Source organism: Thermobia domestica, chromosome 9, assembly GCF_964235325.1.
Source record: "Thermobia domestica chromosome 9, izTheDome1.hap1.1, whole genome shotgun sequence".
NCBI lineage: Eukaryota > Metazoa > Arthropoda > Insecta > Zygentoma > Lepismatidae > Thermobia > Thermobia domestica.
The window spans coordinates 95,263,237-95,285,548 of record NC_137462.1 but is presented as its reverse complement, the minus strand read 5'-3'; the positions used below and the strand labels follow the sequence as shown (position 1 = coordinate 95,285,548).

Below are 22,312 nucleotides of genomic sequence, written 5' to 3'. Positions count from 1 at the left end.
ATTTGATCTGCGTAGGGGGCCAAACTTGCTAATAGAATATTTGAAACTATTTTATACGATGTTGACAGAAGAGAAATGCCTCGATAATTATTACAGTCAGATTTTTCACCTTTCTTATGAATTGGAACAATGATTGATTCTTTCCACTCTGGTGGCAATTCTTCCTTGTTCCAGATAAGAAAAATGAGCTTGTGTATCTTGTTCCACAATTTTTCCCCACCAGCAAATCTTAACTCAGTCGGAATTTCATCTACACCCGGAGATTTGTGTTTCTTTAATTTCTTTATAACGGTTTCTACTTCTATTCGGTTGGGTTCTGGAATATACTGTTCTGCGGAGTGTATTTCTTTTTCTTCACGCGCATTAGTTTTTGGCTGCGCGTTCAGCAATTCATTAAAGAAATATTTCCATCTATTTAGTATGCTATTCGTATCAGAGAGAACTATACCGTCAGATTTCTTTAATATATAAGCACGAGGTTGATAGCCTTTCGTAAATTTGTTGATCCCCTTATACATGTCCCGAATGTTTTTATTTTTACTATTATCTTCAAGTTCCTTAATTTTAGCTTTCAAAACATCGCGTTTCTTTGAAAGCTAAAGTTAAGTTTTGGTAGTTTCCCGCCTGATATCTGGAAAATTTTGTGTAGTTATTTCATTCGGATTTTGTAGCCAGCGTAATTTTGCCTGTTTTCTCTTCTCTGCTAGTTTAATGCATTCCTTGTCGACCCATGGTTTGTTCCTACGTATTTTAGGGTGTTCCAATTTTTTTTTTGTTTTTGCTGAAATTTTAATGCTATCTCTAATTACAATCGAAGTATCCTGAACACCAGTGCACTCCGAATCTTCTAAAACCGAGAATCTATTTGAAACTTCAATGTGGTATTTCTGTCTTACCTGGCTCTCTTCTAAATTCTTTAAATTGAATCTCTCCGTTATCGGACATAGATTATTACATTTATTCAACGATAATCTCTCTCGTATTATCGCTGCTACCAGGTAGTTGTCAGTGTCACAATCAGCCCCTCTAAACGACCGGACATCAATTATGCTAGATTGCCTTCTTCTATCTAGTAAACGTAATCAATTTGATTATGTGTTTTTCCGTCTGGTGATGTCCAAGTGTATTTATAAACGTCGCGTTGTGGGAATTTTGTTCTCTTCACGATTAGCTTTTGGATGTTGCAAAGCTCACGAGTCTAACAATATTGTCATTATTTTCCTTATGCAGACTGTCGTTCCCTATAATCGGCTTTAAAATATCCTCTCGTACTACCTTTGCATTGAAATCTCCTAATAAAATTTTTATATGGTATCGCGGGAGTTGGTCAAATATCCGTTACACTTCTTCGTAAAACTGTTATTTATACCGTCATCCTTATCTTCAGTTGGGGCATGTACATTTAAAAAAATAATATCACACCACCGTCTCTTAAGAGTAATAAAAGAAAGTCTGTCAGTAACAAATTCAACAAGTTTAATTGCTGGTAATATTCGTTTGTGAGCGAAAAACCCTGTTCCTAACTGGTGATTTTTATTTCCTTCCCCGCAAAGAGCGTAAAATTTCCGGAATTCACAGATTCATTTCCTTCCCACCTAACTTCCTGAACTCCTACTACGTCCATCCTGTATTTCTCTAACTCACTCGTTACGGATTTTAACGCTCCTACCCTATAAAGTCTTCTAATATTCCATGTTCCAAATCTCATGTCCAGTTTCTTTTGCTGAGGTCTTGTTATTAGTCCTCGTCCGAGTCTTTTGTGAATATTTCTGAAAAAGTTTTTTTTTTTTTTTTTTTTTTTACAGGATGAGGTTGTTAGCCTTACCCAAACCCCCAAGCTGGAGGACCACTCCCAGTCGGCTGTCCGCGACTGCTTATTCAGTATATTCGCAGCTAACCTCTATATCTAGAGGTCTTCTCCTCGATCCGCTACCTGAGGACGCGCCATGCCTTGGAGACAGGAACCCACGTTAGACGGCAAAGGGACTAACTGACTTAAAATGAAGTTTATTTGTGCCTAGAAAATGGACTCCTCACAGTAGAATATATAAACTGGGAGGTGAACTACGACGCAATCCACTCATCGGTAGACCCTCGAGTGGACTGAAGAGTGTAGTTCAGCTGCTAGTTTGAATATTGTGCATCGGAGAGTCCTTTTCTGAACATATAAATAAACCTTATTAGAAAAGTCATGTACAAGTTAGATCTCTTGTATTCTCTCTGAAATCAGTGAACCATATGCATTTTCAAGCTATCAACAACCACGAGTGAACTACGAGGGTAAGTCAACTGAAAACTATAAAAGTAGAAATAAAAACCGCACATGGTGCCAGTGAGCTGTAAGTTGGCATGCCTGTTTACGATAGTATGCCCGATGTCTCCTAGGTGGCAGCAGCCGGCAGATGCACAAACACCGGCGCAACAACAGTTCCAAAATGGCAGGCCCACTAGCCACATGCACCAGCAAGGAGCAGCGTTCTGTGATCGGTTTTTGAGAAGTGAAGGTGTGAAACCGATGGGTGCCCCGGTTGTGGTCCGGCGTGAAACCGATGGGTGCCCCGACAACTGACGCCTGAACTGAAACAGCAACGTGATGATGCGTGCGAAGACCTTTTGTGGCGTGCTGAACGTGACGGTAATGCCTTCCTGTCACTAATCGTCACTGGTGACGAAACATGGGTGCACTACCATCAGCCTGAAACAAAGCGAGCGAGCAAGGAGTGGCGGCAGGAAGTTCCACTCCGATGAAGAGGTACGCAACGCGGTGCACGAGTGGTTGCACCGTCGCCCAAAAGACTTTTTTTCTGCAGGTATTCAGGCTCTTCCGAAGCGCTGGCGGACTTGCATTGAACGAGGAGGGGACTATGTTGAAAAGTGATTTATTCTGTACCCTGTGTGACCAATAAATAATATTTAAAAAAAATAATTATGGTTTTCATTTGACTCCCCCTCGTATATAGTTCTTCACGGTTTGTGATAAATAACATTTTTGGAAACAGTGGTAGATAAAATCACATAAACACGTGATTTAAAAATGTGGTAATCTACCTCTTTAGTGGCATCTGACATGTTGCATTGTTGACAGCTCGTAAATGGAATTACTGTAGTTCACTTTGGCTTCACTAATCCGGGATGTACTTGAACCTGAACCCACAAAGTGCGGATGATGTATTAAAAATTCTGAAAGCTTGGGAGGTCTCATACATTCCACTTGGGGGAAGCACATTACTCATTATTATTAAAATACTTAAGCGCGTCCATAAAGTTCGTTGCAACCCCGGTCAAAATATCATCACAATCAGATCGTAGGGTCCCAGACGGGGTCCAACTCAAAATGTTGAAATGGGAAAGGGTTTGGAAGAGACTATTCGTGTTTTTGTCTTTACATCTACCCCTCTGTTTCAGATTTATACAAGTGACAACAGACTTTGCAATGGAGATTGTGTTGATATTTTGACTTACCGCTATTTTGCACAGCCTTATGGTAGAGGGTCGAGACTTGATTTATCTTCTTTCATTTAACACCAACTTTCATGCGATATCCAAGTTGAACCCCATTTTGATTTACAAAGTTTAAGTTGGACCTCGTCTGAGACCCTACAGCGGACCATGAGACAATTTATTTTACTTTGATACATTATACTTTTGAAATTATGAAAGACATGCTTTTCCGTTTTCATATCTGGCTCACGGCTCACCGTTTCAGATCTTTCGGGGTTGCAACGGACTTTATGGACACATTTCAAGATTTTAATAATAATGAGTAAAGTGCTGCTACCAAGTGGAATGTATAAGTCCTCCCTAATTCTGGTAAACAGTTTTGATCTTACTTTGACCCAAGCTTTCAGGAAATATATACATCACCCCTACCTTGTGAGTTCATGTTCAAGTACACTGTTAGTAGGATGTTTCGTAGGAGACTAACTTCTTCCACAATGAAAACGCATCATTACGAACTTCTTCATTGAATTCATTGGAGTTGAGAATAACGAAGGGTGTACTCAAAAGTTCAACGAAGACTGACTCCGATGTCCTCTCTGTAGCAGCTCTGTACTTTCTGCTCAATAATGAAAACGTCCAAATATACGTATAGAAGCATGACTTTTACTGTTCCGTCTAACCGTTCAAATAGCAACAAGACGTGTATATACATATTAAAGCGCTTGTATAAGACTCTTTGAAAAATGTCTGTTTCCTGTAATAATCCAAAGAAGGATATGGAATCTGGAAGGTATTGAGCCATATCACAAACCACCAGATTGAAAGCATACAAGGATATGGTATATTTGTAACATTTGCATATTTGTAACACTTCCATTTCCTTGTAATCTTAATTATTGCGGGCAAAAGGTTTTGCTTAAAAGTGCACAGACTGTGATGATGAAGAAAAAGATATATATATATATATATATAAAAAATAATATCTGATATTTAACCGGTGTTATTGTAATACGAGATTCGTCTTTTTCGGGGTTGCTATGACAACCACTAGTTGATTGATTGGGATTTTAAGAGAGAATATAAATAATGAAGATTGACGTTGTGCGTTAACCATTCATTGAGGAGGGCGCACCGGCCCACCGACAGTCCGACACCCCGTCAGTCCGACGCTGTATGTATCATCCTTATGAGAAGGCCAACAACAATGCGGTATATACAATCTGCTGTATAAAGTACTAACAGATTACCTGTTCTTCGCACAGAGAAAATACGTTTCATTTTAGGTATAAAGGGCAATGGGGATGAATTTGGATCTAAATGTCATCATAAGTGTCACTGTGTGTCTAAGCGATCCCCAAACTGCGGATATATATATATCCCTTCCCCCACGTTGTGTTACTGAATATATCTCAAGTGTCACTGTTCATCTCAGCTACCGCGAAAATTGTGGCTTCGACAATAATATTGGTCATTTCCGATCATTATTATACGTATCTCCTCGTTCCCCAAGTTGTGGGGTGAATTTGGTTTTAAGCGGGACAGGAAGTGTCACTGCTCATCTCAATGACACTTAAAACTATGAATTACACACTAATGTCGGACATTTTCTATCATTTTAAATATCTCCCCCTCCCCTTCTCCATGTTGCGGGGAACGACATCGAAAGTCTCACCGTTCATCTCAGCGACTCGAAAACTATAGATTCGATAATAATATGGGTCAATTTTGATCAGTTTTATGTTTTTCCCTCTCCGATCCCCAAATTGCATGGGTGCATTTGGATGCAAACAGGATTGGAATTTCACTCTTCATATCAGCGACCAGAAAAAAACATGAACTCAACACTGATATTGGTCATTTTCGATAATTTTTATATATATCTCCTCCCTCCTTCCGCCAAGTTGCGATGTTATGTTTGGATTTAACCAGCATCAGAAGTGTCACTGTTTATTCCAGTGACACCAAAAACTATAGATTCGTTACTAATGTCGATAATTTTCGATCATTTGTAAATGTTCCTCCCTGTACTTCCTCCCTAAATTGCAGCGTGAAAGTGATATGCAAAAACATCCCAGGTCTGAATCTGATAAACATTTCATCGAGATCGGTCGGGTGGTTGAATCTGTGATGAAGTCAGAAAGACATCACAGGCCTAGAACCTCATATATGCTGAAAACTTGATCGAAATCAATTGGTTCGTTCAAGAGTTAAGTATTATTTATTTTTATGTATCTGTCCACTGATCCACCCCTGTTATATGTCGGAGGAGGATCTACAGAAATGTGTCACACAAGATTTGTCTGTCCTTCCACCTCTTTTCCACTTGCCATGTCATACCCAAGTTGTCAAGAGGAGCGTTAAAACTATTATCAAAGCTTCGTCTCAAGTGTGTGGTGTCTTAGCTCGACATGGATTTATCATAGCAAGAACTTTGTATTTCTCACATTTGAAACAAAATATGAATACAAACTAACGAATTAATGAGATAATTTCCAAAGGTATGGTAGGTAGGATGGGAGGATTGGCGGAATCTTACATGCAGCCACCTTCTCGTGGTGAGTTCTGGGGACCACCAAAGAGTTACATATCAAAATTAATCTCAATGCAAAATTGTTACATTTACATAATGTATCTTAATATTATGCTCAATGTATTTTTAGGTAACACTCTGAAACTACATTTTAAGACTTATAGTAAGTAAGGAAGATAAGGGGAAAATATTTTTAAAAATCATACTAGTCACGCACAATGATTGACATCTAAAATCAATTCAACGTACGAACCACACCTGTCTTTGAGCCAGAGGAGGTGTGTGGTTTCATCTCCAAGAAGTAAAAGACACCCAAATTTTAGATAGCCAATACTGTAAGCTTTGAGATTTGGTATGATACTTTCCAGAAAGCGGTGGCCTTCAGAGGGTAACGGCCCCCAATTTAGAATCTTAAAGACTTCTTTACTTAGCTCAGTAGTCTTTTGAAATACATGCATGTCTATCCGATTTTGTCACAGGCCTATGAGTTATACCTCTTTTTATTTGGTATTATATATGCTTTAAACTGCTGTAACACACTTATCTATTTATCTTTTATTTATTTTATTTATTTAGTCTTATTTTACATGGCGAAGTTAAGGCTCCTGTCTTGTCTCCCACTTGACCATGCAATACAATAGTATAATAACTAGTAATGCAATAAAAATAATAAAATATATAAAACACTCCAATCAAACGCACACACACACACACACAGTGAAGTGAAGCAATGAAAAAAAAATCTCTAAAAATTCCCTTTTCACTTTTATTTATTTATTTATTTATTTTTTTTTTGCTTTTCAAGTAGCAATACTGAAGAAGGAGTAAAAGACTTTTATACGTAGTATGATACTTTCCTGTAAGAGGTAGCTTTCAGCGGATAAAACCCCTCTTTGTAAATTCTGAAAGAAAGTGGTAACCAAGTCCCGTGATCTTTCGAAATTCCTATAACTCTGTTCGTTATTATCACAGAAGTAAACTTTGTATCTCTTTGCATTTAGAATTATGTAGGTTTTTAGATGATTAACACACTTGTCGATAATGCTGACGAAAAGGAAGTAATTACGCAAAATTTAAGAAAAAATCCCTAAAATTCCCTTTTTACAATTTTCTTTGGTTATTACGTAGCAACACTGCATGACGAGTAGAAGACCCCTATATTTCAGAGTAGCCAATATTGTAAGCTTTCAGATATGGTATGTTACTTCCCTGTCGGCGGTAGTTGTCAGAGACTAAAACCCCGTTTTTAGATTCTTTAGTCCTTGAAAGTAAAAACTTTAGTAACGATTTCGATAAAAGTTGATGTAAAAAAAAAACACTATGGTAAGTGTTTTGATCCTGGTTCTATATAATTGAGTAACTAATCATAAAAGTTCAGGAAGTTCTAAAGTTTCTGTAGAGAAAGGGAAGTGGCCGCAGGAAGGGGGATTAAATTTTCACTTTAAGTTGTTTTTTCGGAAAGACCGTCTTGAGAATTCCTTGGTTTGAAGTGACCTGAATGGGACAAGAGAATGGGACTATAAGCTTTATAAATATTTCGAACATAAAATATTTTAACTTTGAAAATGTTTTGATTGTAAAATATCACGGGGGTATATAAGTTAAAGAGAAGTTTGTAAGTTATCATAGAAAAATTTATAGCATCATTACAAATATTGTACACATATCAAGATGTAAATAGCATTTTATTTGCATTCGTGCTTTTGAGGATCTGGAATAAATTGTCAACAAATTTTGCTTTGAACTTTCAGTTGTGTACTTCGTTCATATGATAATATGAACAAAGAGCATGTTACAGAGCATGTTGCAATATGGAGTCATAGGCGTAAAACCATACTAAAAGAAACCCTCGGAAAAGTATAGGGTACATGTCTTCATTTCACTACGAGTAACAATGGAAAGCTTCTCATGCTCCCAGATACCTTGTCAAGAGAGGAGTTTGTCAGAAGAAAACTAAACTACAACAATCTCAGACATTAGAGCATCATATGATATCTATTGCCAATCAACTGATAATGAGAAGAGATATTCAGAATTTTCAAGTACAACATATAGTATGAAACATGTGGCCTCCAACTCCAAATCATTTGAGAGAATATGAAGGCAACAATGAAATACTACTAGAATTTGTAACATTATTTTTTAAAGTTATTCTTCCAGGCGACAAGTCAAAATTAACAAGTGACAGAGCCTCACATTTAATATGATCATTTGGACAAGATTGTTTTTGCTGTTACTGAAGGAAGTCAAAACCTCAAAATACATTCTTTTACTTTTTACGCTTAAGATATTGAATAGTAGAATTGTCGAACTGACAGAGATCTTACACCGATGTGGTCACGGCTTGTCCTGCTATCAAATAGTGGAAATATAAACTCCCATCGCCGTCCAGAAAATGTCTGAAGTGAAAGATGATCATGAAGCATTACCCATAAATATTGTGTCTGAGAAATTTACTCAACTTGCTTGCCTGTTACAATCTCTCCGTTTCTTAAGGACCGCCATTACACTTTTTTAAAAATGTTCTTTCTTTAGTTTGGTTGTTAAGAGCAATTCAAAATATATTAAATTTGTACCGAAACATATTATATAAATGCTTATTCTCTACTACATTTACTATCTACCTCTCTCTCAAGTGTACAACATTTGTTGTTATGGATTCTTATCGGTTTGCATGTTAGCAACACGGCAACGATTGCTTTTTTCTCGTTAACAGAAGGTAGAAATCACAGACGATGGCGTATATTTTGTCACTAATTTGTGGTAGTACAGTATATTTTGCTCCGTAAATTAATATTTTTTTCGTCTCACCAAACAAATGGGTTATATGAAACAATGTTTAAAAATAGTTCCTCTCTTTAACCAATTACAAATAAGCAGTTACGTCAAACACGGAACTATTTTATAACTTCAACCAATTACATTTCATTGTAGTACGTCATTTGTTTATTCCAGGTGTGTTTCTTAGGTTGAATGCAGAATAGTAAGATATTATTTGATAGTTCTTTTTAATTGTCAGTGTATTCGATGAATTTTGAGATTTACCGTATAAACTCCAAAATTTTAAGGCCCCTGAAAGTAATAAGATAAAGCATGAAGATAATTTTAAAGCCATGGGAGTTATGGTAGTGAACACAACTGTTTAATAAGCTAGTGTAAAGTGATTTGACGGATTTTAGAAGTTTTTCAATATTTTAAGTTAAATCCAAATTTACAATAAAACTGCAAACTTTCAGCCCCTGCGGGGAATGAAGATGCAAATTATTTTAAAAATCAAGACTGGTGTAGTCAATGCAGTCATTATGCCACTTTTGTCACCTAGTTCGATTTCATTGGGCAGCTTAAAAAAATCAATATTTTCAGGAATTCAAATTTTTATGAAAATTGAAAAATTTGAAGACCATTGAAGATGAAGTGAAACAATTATGAAAAAAGTCACAAATGTTATACTAGTCAATACACAACTTTTGACACCTAGTGCTATTTAATTGGACAACTTTGATTTTTTTTTCATCCACTCTAATATATGGGTAACCAGAGCAATAGTGAACGCTGGGGCTACAGTGAAAATTCTATTGACAAAGAAGTGGCAACGTGGGTAAACAAACGAATGTTGAAAATTGGTTCGGTATGACACATGTAGGAACGAAGGAGGAGGGGAGCCGTGTGTGTGCAGTGTGAAGAGCAGCAGAGTAGAAAGTTTGATAGAAAAGGAAAGAAGTAAAAGATTCGCAGTAAGTGTCAAAGTTTATAACGTAGTTTCAGCTGAAGGTTCAGAATTGGAAATGTTTCCTGGAAAAACTGTATAAGTTCGTATTTCTTATCAGTGGTACGCAAAATAAAAAAGTGCTCTGGCGGGAGATGGCAGGCAATTGTAAGATACCTGAAGCAGGGCAAGAGTGTACGGGACAAGTGTGAACGTTCACACTTGCCGCTTGTTTTAAAGTTGGGAAAAGAAAATATAGGAGCCAACACGTAACCATGAGTAAAAAGATATTTGCAGAGGTAAGACAGAAGTTGGCGGGTATAGACTACTAACAAAACTTTTGCATTACCGTTTAGAATTTCGTAGCCTGAGTTGTTGAGCATATGTCATGTCGCACGGAAACACAAAGGAAGCTAGAAATTTGTATCAAAGTCATCCGCGCAACTCAGTTGAAATTTGTTTTCAGATATACCAAACTGTGAAATGAGGATTTCCTGTATCATATGCTAGTGGTCTCACGAATAATGTTCTAATCTTAATCGAAGGAAGTATGTGTACGTGCGTGACCACTGTGTGAACCGCAAGTAACAATTTTGTGCTTCGTGATGAATGTTGAATCGATTTCTCCTTTTTTCATATTTTGTAATTATAACATGTATGATATGCAGTACTGTAACATTTGTTGGCAGTTCCATTTGACACTTGTCGTTTGGTATTTTATAACTTCCTTAGTTCCATGTAACCAATATATATCTATGATTCAATGTATTTTTTGGTGTTTATGCCTACGTTTCTATGGTTTGATTCGACTGTACATCGTTACCCCAACCATTGTTTACTCTTACCCCACCATATGGGGCAAGAGTACAAAATTTTTCCTTCGTCAAAACTATGTTATTCCTTTGTATCCTCTGCTTGATTTACAGCAATTAAACTGTGTATGTTATTAGAGATAACTGCCTTTCACACAGAGAACATAATTGCGTTTCTCTCTGTCATCATTCCGCCGCAATTCTTTGATTTACAAAAAGTGTTCACTCTTGCCCTGGTTACCCATATACCATAACAATAAAAGTAATCAATTATTGTTGGCAATGTACAATGTAGTTACTCTTTCTCTAAGCCTTGAAAATGACTTTTCTAGATTGTTTACAAAGCTATAAGTAGGAATTTGCCATCAAGTATCTCATTTTATTTACGTCGATACGATTTATTGATTAACTTGTGTATGATCTTTGGACAGAGTAACTGATAGATAAAATGTAGAGCTTAAAAGATAATTATTATTTTGTCTTCATCTTGTAAACAATACTATACACTGTTCTTTAACTAGTATCGTAGTAAAATCTTGAAAAGGATAAACTTCAGTACCAGTTTCACGTCAACATGAAGAACTATTATCCTACTCCAATCTTCCTCGAAAACTAAAAATAGAAGTTCAAAATAGAAATAGCCATGCCATTTTGTTCTGGTACATTCATTGGTACATTTCGTCTTTGAATATCTGTTTGTTTCGTTTAAACGTTAACGTTGACACTATTGTAGAATACTCAGTAGGTTTCATGAATAGAATGTCTTTCATTTTTTTTTTTTTTTTGTGTGTGTGCCAAACAGATAGTAGTCCATCTTATCATCATCCACAAAATATAGTTTCTTTTAGAAAACGCTCTCCGTAGAGGAAGTCAGTTTAATATGAGCACTCCGAAAATATGAGCAGCAAGAAGCTTATACTCACACAGCACATATATACCTTGCGCAAGAGGAAAACAATGAAGTTCGTAGCAGTGTTTAGAGTTTCATGAATTTGCAGAGAGTAGCCCAAGTTCGTTCGCCGCAGTTGTTGTGTAAATAAAAGACAAATTTACATGCACATAGAATAAAAAATGTATCTTTTTGGAGTCATAGTTGAATCAATGTAATGGATAATAAGCTGAAACTTTGTATCTATGCGTTCTATAGAATTTGTAACTGGATTTATAGTCAATTCTCTCTAGGAATACAACACTAGTCTTTTGTTCACTTCTTTTCTATAAACGGAGTTGCCAACTACAACACGTTAAAATATCATTAACAGTCGGTGAAATATAAGCTTTTGAATTCAGTTTAATACGGGCACACCTGTTTTTTGAAAGTAATGAGATAAATGGACGTGAGGAGTTTTTGCAGATGTTAACTAAAGTTGACATTCTGTAATAACATAATTTGTAATAACATGGATGGTTTAAATTCTACAATCTTTAAGTTCATAATCAGCTTGGATACTTTTCGTCCATTTCCTGCCTATCACCCCAGGCCTGCGTGGGAGGGGTGTTGTCACAGTCCACGTTTGCGGAGAATGTGAGCAAGCACAGAACAATAAATAAATCTAAAGCTCTAGTGGATAATAGTTCCATTGAAGAAAACGCCAGAAATTCTACGCCAAGAAAGGGATAGGCTTATCCACACTGTGGGAGGAGAATGATAGTATTTCCATATTTATGAAGGAAAGTTTAGTGGACTCCACAGGAGAAGAATGGATCATGTGTGATATGTGCATGATTGGTATCATGTTTTTTGTGTGAAAATTCTTTACCCTGTGTTCTTTGTTTGTGATCATTGTAACTGATTTAACGCCTAGTTATTTACGTCACACCGATAGACAGGACTCTTGAAATGAACTGTTTTACGTATGTGTGCAACTGTATTTTGCCCGTTATTGTAATCATTTACCTTTCATTAATTCCTTTGTATGTTTTTGGCATCAGCGTTGTATTTCATGTGAAAATATTAAAAACGAAATGCTGCTCGTATTTGCATTATAAAGTGCTCATGTACTACGAATATATGAGCATTGTGCACCTACCGTACTAACCTGTTTATTACCCACGAACAAAAGTATATAAAACCTTTTATTTCTTAGGGTTTGTAGACGAAAGATCAGGCTCTCTTTTGGTGAGAATTTGTACTTTCTGTAATACATATTTTTTTAGATATACTAGTATTTTCATTAAGTATGCTCATATTCAACTGACTTCCCTATCATTAATTTATCTCGTCAATCAGTAAATAGAAATCAAACCATATTTCTGCAATACAGTTCAGAAACTAGAATAATTGTAGAAAACTAGAATTCCTTCGTTTCTAAGCGGTTAGCGTAAGTGCCTTTAACGTGGGAGACCAGAGTTAGATTTCTTGCGGCAGTTCACGTGGTTCGGATTCCATGTTAATCAGTAGGTACTATTCATATAACTTCGCTGTTAAATTCAAAATCAACTCATCTCAATAGGAGAAAAATACACTGTGAAGCACCAAATTTCTTATCTTTACAGAAAATGGTACTCACAAATGAGATACTTTATAGTTATATAGAAGATTGACTTTGTAGATTTTTTTTACAAGTTTCGCTTTATTAGTTACCCTCAAACATGTTATTTCGTTAACCTAGATATAATTTGGAAACTGACATATATCTTATCTTTGGGTAGAACTTTAGACAAATAGAATTAATGTTTAAATGTTAATCATAATTTTCGGTTATTTCCCATTAATTTTAACTATTAATTGTCGCTTTGCTTCTGCCAGAATGAACAGCTTGATAGGGGTACATTACTATGAGTCTCACATTAATAGATGGGTTTTGAACAACATGCATTTTTAACTCAAAATAATAAAATAAATACATAAATAACAATAAAAAATCTCGATTTTGTCGAAAAAGACGTATGGGATTTATCACTTACATATATAATTGTGTTCAATTAGTACGCATACCGTTAGCTTCGATATTATTTTTTCGTTAAATGAAAATAATATTTGTAATTCAAGTTTAATCATAGTGTTAATACATTATGTAAATTTTTTATTAATTAAATTAATTATATGAATAAGCAATTGAACTATTACAAACCTCTTTTGGGGCATTCATACACAGAAATGCATGGCCCACCTTCATACTTTCTAATATGGCCTTCTTTGCATGCACACCCACTCCTACAAATGGGTAGACATGGTTTTAAAAATGGACCTTCACATGTTGGTTTGCAAGCTGGTCTGCAAGTTTTGTATTCTTCGTTTTGTGGACATTCTGCAAAAATAGAAGTCAAAGAAATATTAAATGAAAATTGTTTGTTAAAATTAAACCTGGAGTAATTAGTTATTTCTTGTACATGTCTGGTAAATAACTCTTCTAAATGAAATATCATTAAAATAAACAAGCTTATAGTTTATAAGCTAGTTTCAATTATTCAGATTGAACTAAATTAATGGACTTAATATGGAATTGAATAATTTTGTAAAGTAGGATCATTGTTTTTCCTGTCCTGTTTGAAGATTGCACAGGGCAGAAATTGATTCTGTATTTATTTACTATTGCCAGCCAATATAATACCATGGAAGAGGGGGGTGAGCGGGCGATGGTCCTGGGCGCTGAAGTAAGAAGGCGCAAAACTCGGGAGAAAAAAGAAAAGATGCATATAAAATGAGAGAAAAAGTGTTAAAAATTGCTCGAAATCAAGGAGAAGCAGGGTTTGTTTTTTATTATTTTTCCACTTCGGGACAACCATACGCGGCTGGTCTGTGCTGCTACACGGTTGGCCTGTAGACCTCATTCATATGTGCCTTTGGGGGGGGGGCGTCGTCATATACTCTCGTTCCTGCCGCTGATTTTCCACGGCATGGTAATGTTGCCAGCAGTTCACGTTTTAAAGAAATATGTTCTACTTAAACTTCGTGGCTTCATGGAAGTACTTTAACATTATACTCTCTGACAGTATTACAGAGGACATTTTCCTTTTACTTCATGTCTCCTTGAAACAACTTAAATTTACACTCTGTGACAGCGATGTGCACCTTCAGATCAACTCATTTGGACAAGGGAGTGAGTCGTGGAAAGATCCTCAGAAGAGCAGTTGCAGCAACGAAAAGCAAGGATCGTAGCATGCAATTGTGAATCTCGGTGCAATAGTGCACTAACCTAGAATAATTTCAAAGTGAGAAAGAGACAGAACTTAAATTTTTAAATTATTTTATTGAGCTTATATTTGCCAGTTATTACAACAAAACTGTCGCACTATTAGCTGCACTCGTATTAAATTTGTATTAGAAGTTGATTTTTTTGTAATATTTCTCTTCTATGTGTTGTGTTGGTTAGAAACTTATAGCACCCTGGTCTAAAGTTCTAATGAAGAATGTACGATTTCAATGATGAGTGAACAGTAGAGTAAGGGGAGAAACATACTTGCTCTGGCAACAGTGGAATCCATATTACACTCTTTAGTAAATTTGAACATTACTTACAGTGAATTTAATGATTGTTTAGATGTTGTAAGACAAACAGTTGCTGAGAAATTACAAATAATGGGATAATAAGGTACTAGTAAAAACCAACATCGATTGGTCAATCATTTTCAATCAAACATCAATTGGTGTTAGTATGAGCATTATGATGTTCACGAAATATTTAATGATGAAAATGGAAAAGTAATTAAGTAAACTGGTGAAAGAGTTGATATTTAAAAACCAAATTGAAGTACGTGTTGGATATATGTTCAGAAATCTGCTATTAGATTTTTTTCGAATAAGAGGTGTACTTACAGTGTAGAAATATGACAATCCTACGTACATTTGCAATGTGAACCAAAAAGATAATCTGCTTAATAATGGAATTTTAGTTTAGATTTTTTGGTGACGTATTTATGCAATGTCGAGATTGAGGAAGATGTAGTGAAGAATAAAGGAAGGCTTCGAACCATGAACGGAACTTGAATTCGGGTAGTTGAAACTTGCAAAACTATCACGCAAGATCCTCACTGTATAGGTGGTTACTTATCACTTTATCTCACCTACAACAGAGATTGATTACAGGTCATTATAACGGCCCCAGCTTGCTTCAAATTTCATGCATATTGTCCGCAAAATAATTCAGTAGCATTTATACGCTGAGTTCGAAATCATAACAGTCGAAGTAGTAGGAAGACAGATGTAAAAATAAGCACATAAATAAAGAAAATAAAATTTTTACATTGTAATGTTTCGACAGAGACTTAACATGTTAACACGCTTATGGTTATTCAACTATGTAAGAGTAGGAATACCGTTAAGCATTACCGCATCAATTCATTCTAAGCTTACACATGAAATACATCTCATTTATTTGTTAAACACATATGATTTACTGTAATTAATCAGCAAACGTCTGATAATAGTATCATTTTTCACCTCGAAACAAGCCTTAATTGAAGGGGATTTCCTTCCTAAAATATGAAGTGGGAGAACTCCCACCACAATCTCGAACTCTGTTTACACATTTACGCGCATTAATGCAAGCTTACAAAATACATGTAAGCTCACGACGAAGAAAATTTTGACAGGGTTGTAGAAAAAAAGAAAAAACAAACATGCAATCCAATGTTTTGTAGAAAAAAAAGAAAAAATCTCTCTTTTCTTTATATACACGAAACTCTAGCAGAGAATATTAAATAAAATCACATTTTCAGAATTCTTATGCAATGTTCTCTTAAAGGAATGTAATGAGAAGAATTAATTAATTAAATAAATAAATATAAAAATACTTTATTGCACTGCCAATAGCCTAAAATATATCACTGTATAACTGCAGGTTTTCTTTCGCTCAACGCTGAGACGCAAGTCAAATATAATGTAGGATCAGATGTACACAGTCTTAATCTTTTGTTCCCGGTATCTAAATTATTACACGTAATGATGTAGTTTCCCTACGTTTGCATGTACGTAATTTACTTATCTTTTTGTTGTGGAAATCATAAAGTGACTAATGAAAATGATTTATTGCAATACATGAACAGTGAACATTGCTCAAGATTTTATATAAGCATGATGTTGAAACGGATGAAGGCGTAGAAATATGGAAAGAAAACTATTGAAGCTGCAATGCCAAAGTAAGGATTGGCAGCATATTTTAATAAATAAATTGAAAATAAAGCGTGGAAAACATCTAGTTCTCTTTGCTATTGCGTATAAAGCAAAGGAAAAGTCGTATATCAGATACCAAACATATTTATAAACATTTAACAACATTCTGTTATGTAACTGACTGTCTGTAACAATTCCAACGGTAAAGAATAATGAAGGAATAGTGCAGTAAGACTACACGATGAGGTAGATATAGTAATTTGAGGAACTGTGATCTTGCAGTTTGGAAATATTATTTTGTGGCCGCTTTTGAGGTGGCTATACTTTAATCATCACCGCCGATGATATTATTTTCTGTTAAACTAAAACAAATTGCCAACTCAATTCAAATGAAAAGACTCAAATAATGTAAGTCAACTGTAAACTTCATACAAAATATAGAAGAAGGAAAAAGTTTTAATAAAATAGTATAGATCATGGAAGAGCTAACAGAAGAAAACTATACAATAATTATAACAAAATGAATATAGCCTAAATAAAAAAATGGTGATTATTATGATATAAAAAAGATACATTCAAATTCTAACAGAAAATCCTGAGAGAGAGTTAACTACGTATTTCAATCTCACAAAAAATCGTGAAATTTAAGATTAAATTATTATAAACAAGGTAAATCCTCAAATTATAAACGTATAGAAAACATCTTTCTTAGTGCAATTTATAATTTCGAAATTTATGTTTGTACAACTTTCTTTCTTTGTTTGTCTTTTTTTTTCTGCAGACATCTATAAAAATAATAAAATTCCTGAACTGCAATTTAAATTGATTTACCACTGAATTGCTACTGTGAATGCAAAGCCACACATAAATATGTAAGTATTCCAATTCTAATCTAAATAATTACTTATAAAATACCAATAACTACAGAATACTAGATTGTCTAGTCATGTAGGGTAGGTTTCAGTGGACAACAGGTATAGAATTCAGTACATTGGGTCCCTGGCAAGGTTGTGAACCTTGGAAGCTTTCATGTGCATGAAGACATATATTTTCATGCAACTTTGTGAAACCATATATATATATATATATATATATATATATATATATATATATATATATATATATATATATATATATATATATCTTTAAGCGTGTACTTCCTGTTTTGAATACATGTCCTGACACTCTAAACATAACAATCTGTTACATGAAATTACATGATTTCATTATTTTAAATGTTTAGTGTGCACTGCTAAACTTGAATATTTAATGCTAAATGATATAATTTCCAGCATTTCTTGTAAATCATTCGCTTTAGAATGTTTGCAGTAGAAGAAGAAATTCGTATACATTTAACTTTCATTCCCTTTTATTTCATTATTTTATATTAACATGCAACAGAAATGTTGAAAAGATTTGACTAATATTTGCACCTGTTGGAACCTGCAAATATGTGACATTTAAAGTAGCATACGCAGTATATTCTATGTACAAATAATTTAATTTATTGTTAGTGGTAATGAAATAAATATTCTCATATAAAATTAATGATGTAGGTTGACACATTCCTGGCCAAGTAGTATTTGATTATAGGTCTTTGAATTCTCATTTAACTGGGGATTTAACTAGTAAGAACAAGTTATATACCTGTTATTAGGAAGATTTTAAAAATGATAAAGCTGGATTTCTAATATTATATGCTGTATTTAGTTTTATTGCTTACTGTACTTAGTTACATTTGTTACTTCTTCGTCTGTGTTTTCCATTTTTATAGCATAACTGCATACATAATATTTTTATTAAAAATTAAATTCCACTTAAGTAATATCACCACCACAAACAAAAACTATAAAAAAATACTTTTATACTTCTACGTATGGCATATTCCACTAAGAACAAAATGTTCAGGATCAATCTTCTTGGAATTGAAAAAATATAAAAATTTTTGGCATGATTAAAATATGAAATCATTTAAATTATTTTCACAGAATGTTTTTTTATTAAGTAATTTTGGTTTAAAGGAGAACAAAAAATCCATGAGTGTACACAAAAAAGTCATAAATACATATTACTTTCCTTACAACCACTGGTGCTAGAAAGAGCAGTCGCTGTCATTTTAGCTGAATTTTTAAATCAGCATTTCTCTGACGCTTGCACAAACCTGTGCTTCTGTTTTTTAAATACTTTTGTAACCTATGTAACATACACGGTGTTTCAAAACAACACTGACAAAGTTTGGAAGGTGATTCCTGACACCAAGATAAAAGAGAAAGTATAGACCAACCTGAGTACACAACTGCTTCCTTTCATAGTTATCCGCTGCCGAAAGCATGAAAAAATGAACTTTGAAGGACCATAGCTCCAACACTAAGAGACCTACCCTAGCCGGGTCAAGACTTCACTTAAGAACTAATATGTGCCCTATCTAAATATCCATGTTTCAGAATCCTGCTCTACTTCTGCAACAGGTTTTAAAGAGGTACTTCAAATTATATAGCCAAAGTATATAACCTAAGTGAAGTTTACCCGGCATGTGAACACAACCTTACATTGTTAATTTCTTGAGTACATAAAGTTCAAGACAGTATTAATTCAAGGTAAAACCATTATATTTTAAAATGTTTTAACCATTCTTCTTCTCTTTCCAGTGATGATATCCCTACTCCGTTAATCAATATAGTTGTCACATCAAAGCGTAGAGTTAAACATACATGTTATCGGAAGATAAGTAACTATCCTGTGCTCTCTTCTTTTTAGGTGTTTGTTAGGTTAGATTCTCTCTATTAGGTAAGTATCTTTTTCCGCAATTAGATTAGGTTTAAATACTTACATGAAAGACTGAAACTCGAAAAGATGACCAAGGTAAGTAGAGCGTTATACGCAATCATACAATGTTATTCTTTTACCAGAATGTTTAGTTTGCAGCTTAAATTAATGCATCTTCCGAACTTTGACATCTGGTATTGTTGAGCAAGTACATAATGCGGTAGGGTTCTAACCCCCTTTACCCTCATATCATTGCAATACCCTTCATAATATCAACATAACTTTACGACGAAATCAACAGATATACACAGTTTCTGCTACTGAACTATATACTTCACTTTCAGTTCTAAAGTGATTGCAAATGTACTTGCACTCTTTTAAACCAAATTAATTAATTTTAGGATTTCGCTTAATAAGCTTGCAATATATATACTTCATCTTGTTTTGATTCTCAGTTATTTTACATACTTCAAATGCTTACTTTCATTTATATATATATATATATATATATATATATATATATATATATATATATATACAATGGTCATTTAACTAGAACTGGCAACACTGCTACAATTCGAGTGTCGTGTGGACATGAGACAAATGACGAACGTAGTGTGTTCCGTGGATTTGTACGAGTCAGTTCAACGCTGCTGCTGTCCCACATTAAGGTGTGTGTGGAGAGTAGACATTGTTAAAGTGATTGTTGTGTGAAATACTCCCCTAACGCAATGTTCACACGTGCAGAAAGGGTGTCTTTACGTAATTCCAGGTGACAGGAGAGCGAAAGTTTAGACGATTCACAGAGGATTAGTAGATGCCTGTGGTGAAGCTGCTCTACCGTATCGAACAGCGGCGAGATGGGTTGCAGTATGTGAGGCGGGACGTCAGTCAACAGACAAAATGCAAGCTGGAGGTCATATACGAGCGGCTAGGGACGAAATTCACCGTGCAAGGCTATGAACACTGCTTGACGGTGATCGGCACTGCACGTATAGTGGATTGGCGTAGAAGATGAACATTTCTTCTGGATCAGTGTGCCGCATGCTAACACAAGATCTTGGCATGTGGAAATCTGCAGCCAGATGGGTACCCTATACTCTGACCGAAGTTCACCGTGGCATAGGTGGTTATATGCGCACCTACATGTTTAACGTTACAATGAGGAACGTGATGACGTCTTGCACCGCATTATTGAAAGTGACGAAACGTGGGGAAGATCCTATGAGCCTGATTTCAAATGTGAGTCGAGTAAATGGCGCCACCCAGAATCAACAAGACAGAAAAGACTTAGGCAAGAGCCAGCAGACGTGAAGGTGATGATAATAATGTTATAAACCACAAAGGCATTATCCTGTCACATCAAATTCCACCAAGCATAGCCGTCAACGCTTCATACCTCAATCACCGTTTGTGACCAGAATTGCGGCACAAACTTCACATCTCCTGGAGTCTGGACAGATTCTCCTACACGACAATGGCAATTGCCATACACCCAATCCAGTACAGACTTTGTTACGACGATGGTGTTGGGAGGTACTGGACCATCCGCCATACTCCCCGGATATGAGCCCCTGTGATTTTAATCTTTTCCCAAAATTCTCAGGGACAAACATTACAGAGACATTCCCAGCATTGCTCTTGCCTTAGGGCGCACTGTCAACAACCTCTCACAAAGTGTGGCTTTTACAGGTATTCAACGGTTACCATACATCTGGTGAAGGGCTCAACAGGCTGGCGAAGACTACATTCAAGGACTTTTAGCTTATTGAGGTGAGTGATTCACTACATTCCATTTCACAACCATGTTGCCACTTTAAGTTAAGTGACCCTGGTATAAGTTCTTTTTTCAGAATACAAATGATACAGCTTGCTACAATATTATTGCCACTTTTACAGCAAACCATTCATATACATCATTTTCGATCATTCGAAAGAGAGTATTTCCATTAACACTAAGTAACATTGAACTAATAACATGGAAGATCAAGATGGGTTGGACAGGAAAGTAGATGAGGGTAAAATTCACACTTTTTCAAGCTTTTCTCTATTTTAAATTTTTGAAACATTTTTATTTATAGACATGCTTTACTTTGATGCAATCTTGGAGCAATTGATATCTATATATATATATATATATATATATATATATATATATATATATATATATATATATATATATATATATATATATATACGGTGCCACTAGCCCTTGATATCTTTTTACAATATCTAGTATTAGCATTTTTAGTTAGAACCGGCCGTTCGGCCTCAATGCCAGGTCATTTTAGTTCAGCTCATACTGTAAATTTTAAATCAATTGCAATTCTGAAAGAACTTTGCGGAATCGTTTGACATGGCTTAAAAGCTAAGGCTATGATGATAAACATTCAAAAGGTTATAATAAAATAAAACGAATAATAAAATATAGACCAGTAAAGGGATCAACAGAGAAGAAACAACAACGTTAATAATGAAGTGACAACTTGTGAAATAACAACTACAAACTAGTAAGTAGTTAGAGTCGATTAGGTAATGGTGCATTATTAATATGCCATTTTGGTAATTTACTTTACCTGGTTTCGGTATGCATGCCTTCTGGAACCAATTATATACATAATCTTTGTCACACAAACGTTTACTTTCAGAAAGTGAATGATTTTTGTCTGTTACAACATATTCTGTGACAATACACATAATCAAAAATGAGGTTAAGTATCTGGAAAGCATCATATTCAATGGGCTTTCGACTACTGTTTGTGGAAAGACTCCTAAACGAAACACCACTATTGAATTATAAATGAGTTAGGTAACTTGTTGATCAGTTATTTATTTTTGATTAAGCAATGAAATTTTAAATGAGCATAGAGGGAATCTAATGAAAAAATAAATAAAGGAGCTTTGAAAAATAATTCAATGTTCCACCACATTTCACACTGTTCAGAAAATGTCAGTTTGTTTCGGTGTGTTATAATTGCGCCTTATTCAGTCTTTTGTTGTGG

At 35.0% G+C, this 22,312-nt stretch overlaps 1 protein-coding gene across 1 annotated transcript in view; it reads right to left on the bottom strand.

Annotated features, from left to right (window-relative positions):
• The window catches only part of LOC145660942 (SCO-spondin-like), a 70,137-nt gene extending 48,051 nt beyond the window's left edge, over positions 1-22,086 (bottom strand). Inside the window, exons 1-2 of the mRNA XM_081726382.1 lie at positions 21,887-22,086; positions 13,564-13,740 (exon numbers count right to left, since the gene is read on the bottom strand). Coding sequence (XP_081582508.1) covers positions 13,564-13,740; positions 21,887-22,043 — 334 coding nt within the window. The 5' untranslated portion in view covers positions 22,044-22,086. The remainder of the gene's footprint in view (positions 1-13,563; positions 13,741-21,886) is intronic.
• Between the last annotated feature and the right edge of the window lie 226 nt (positions 22,087-22,312).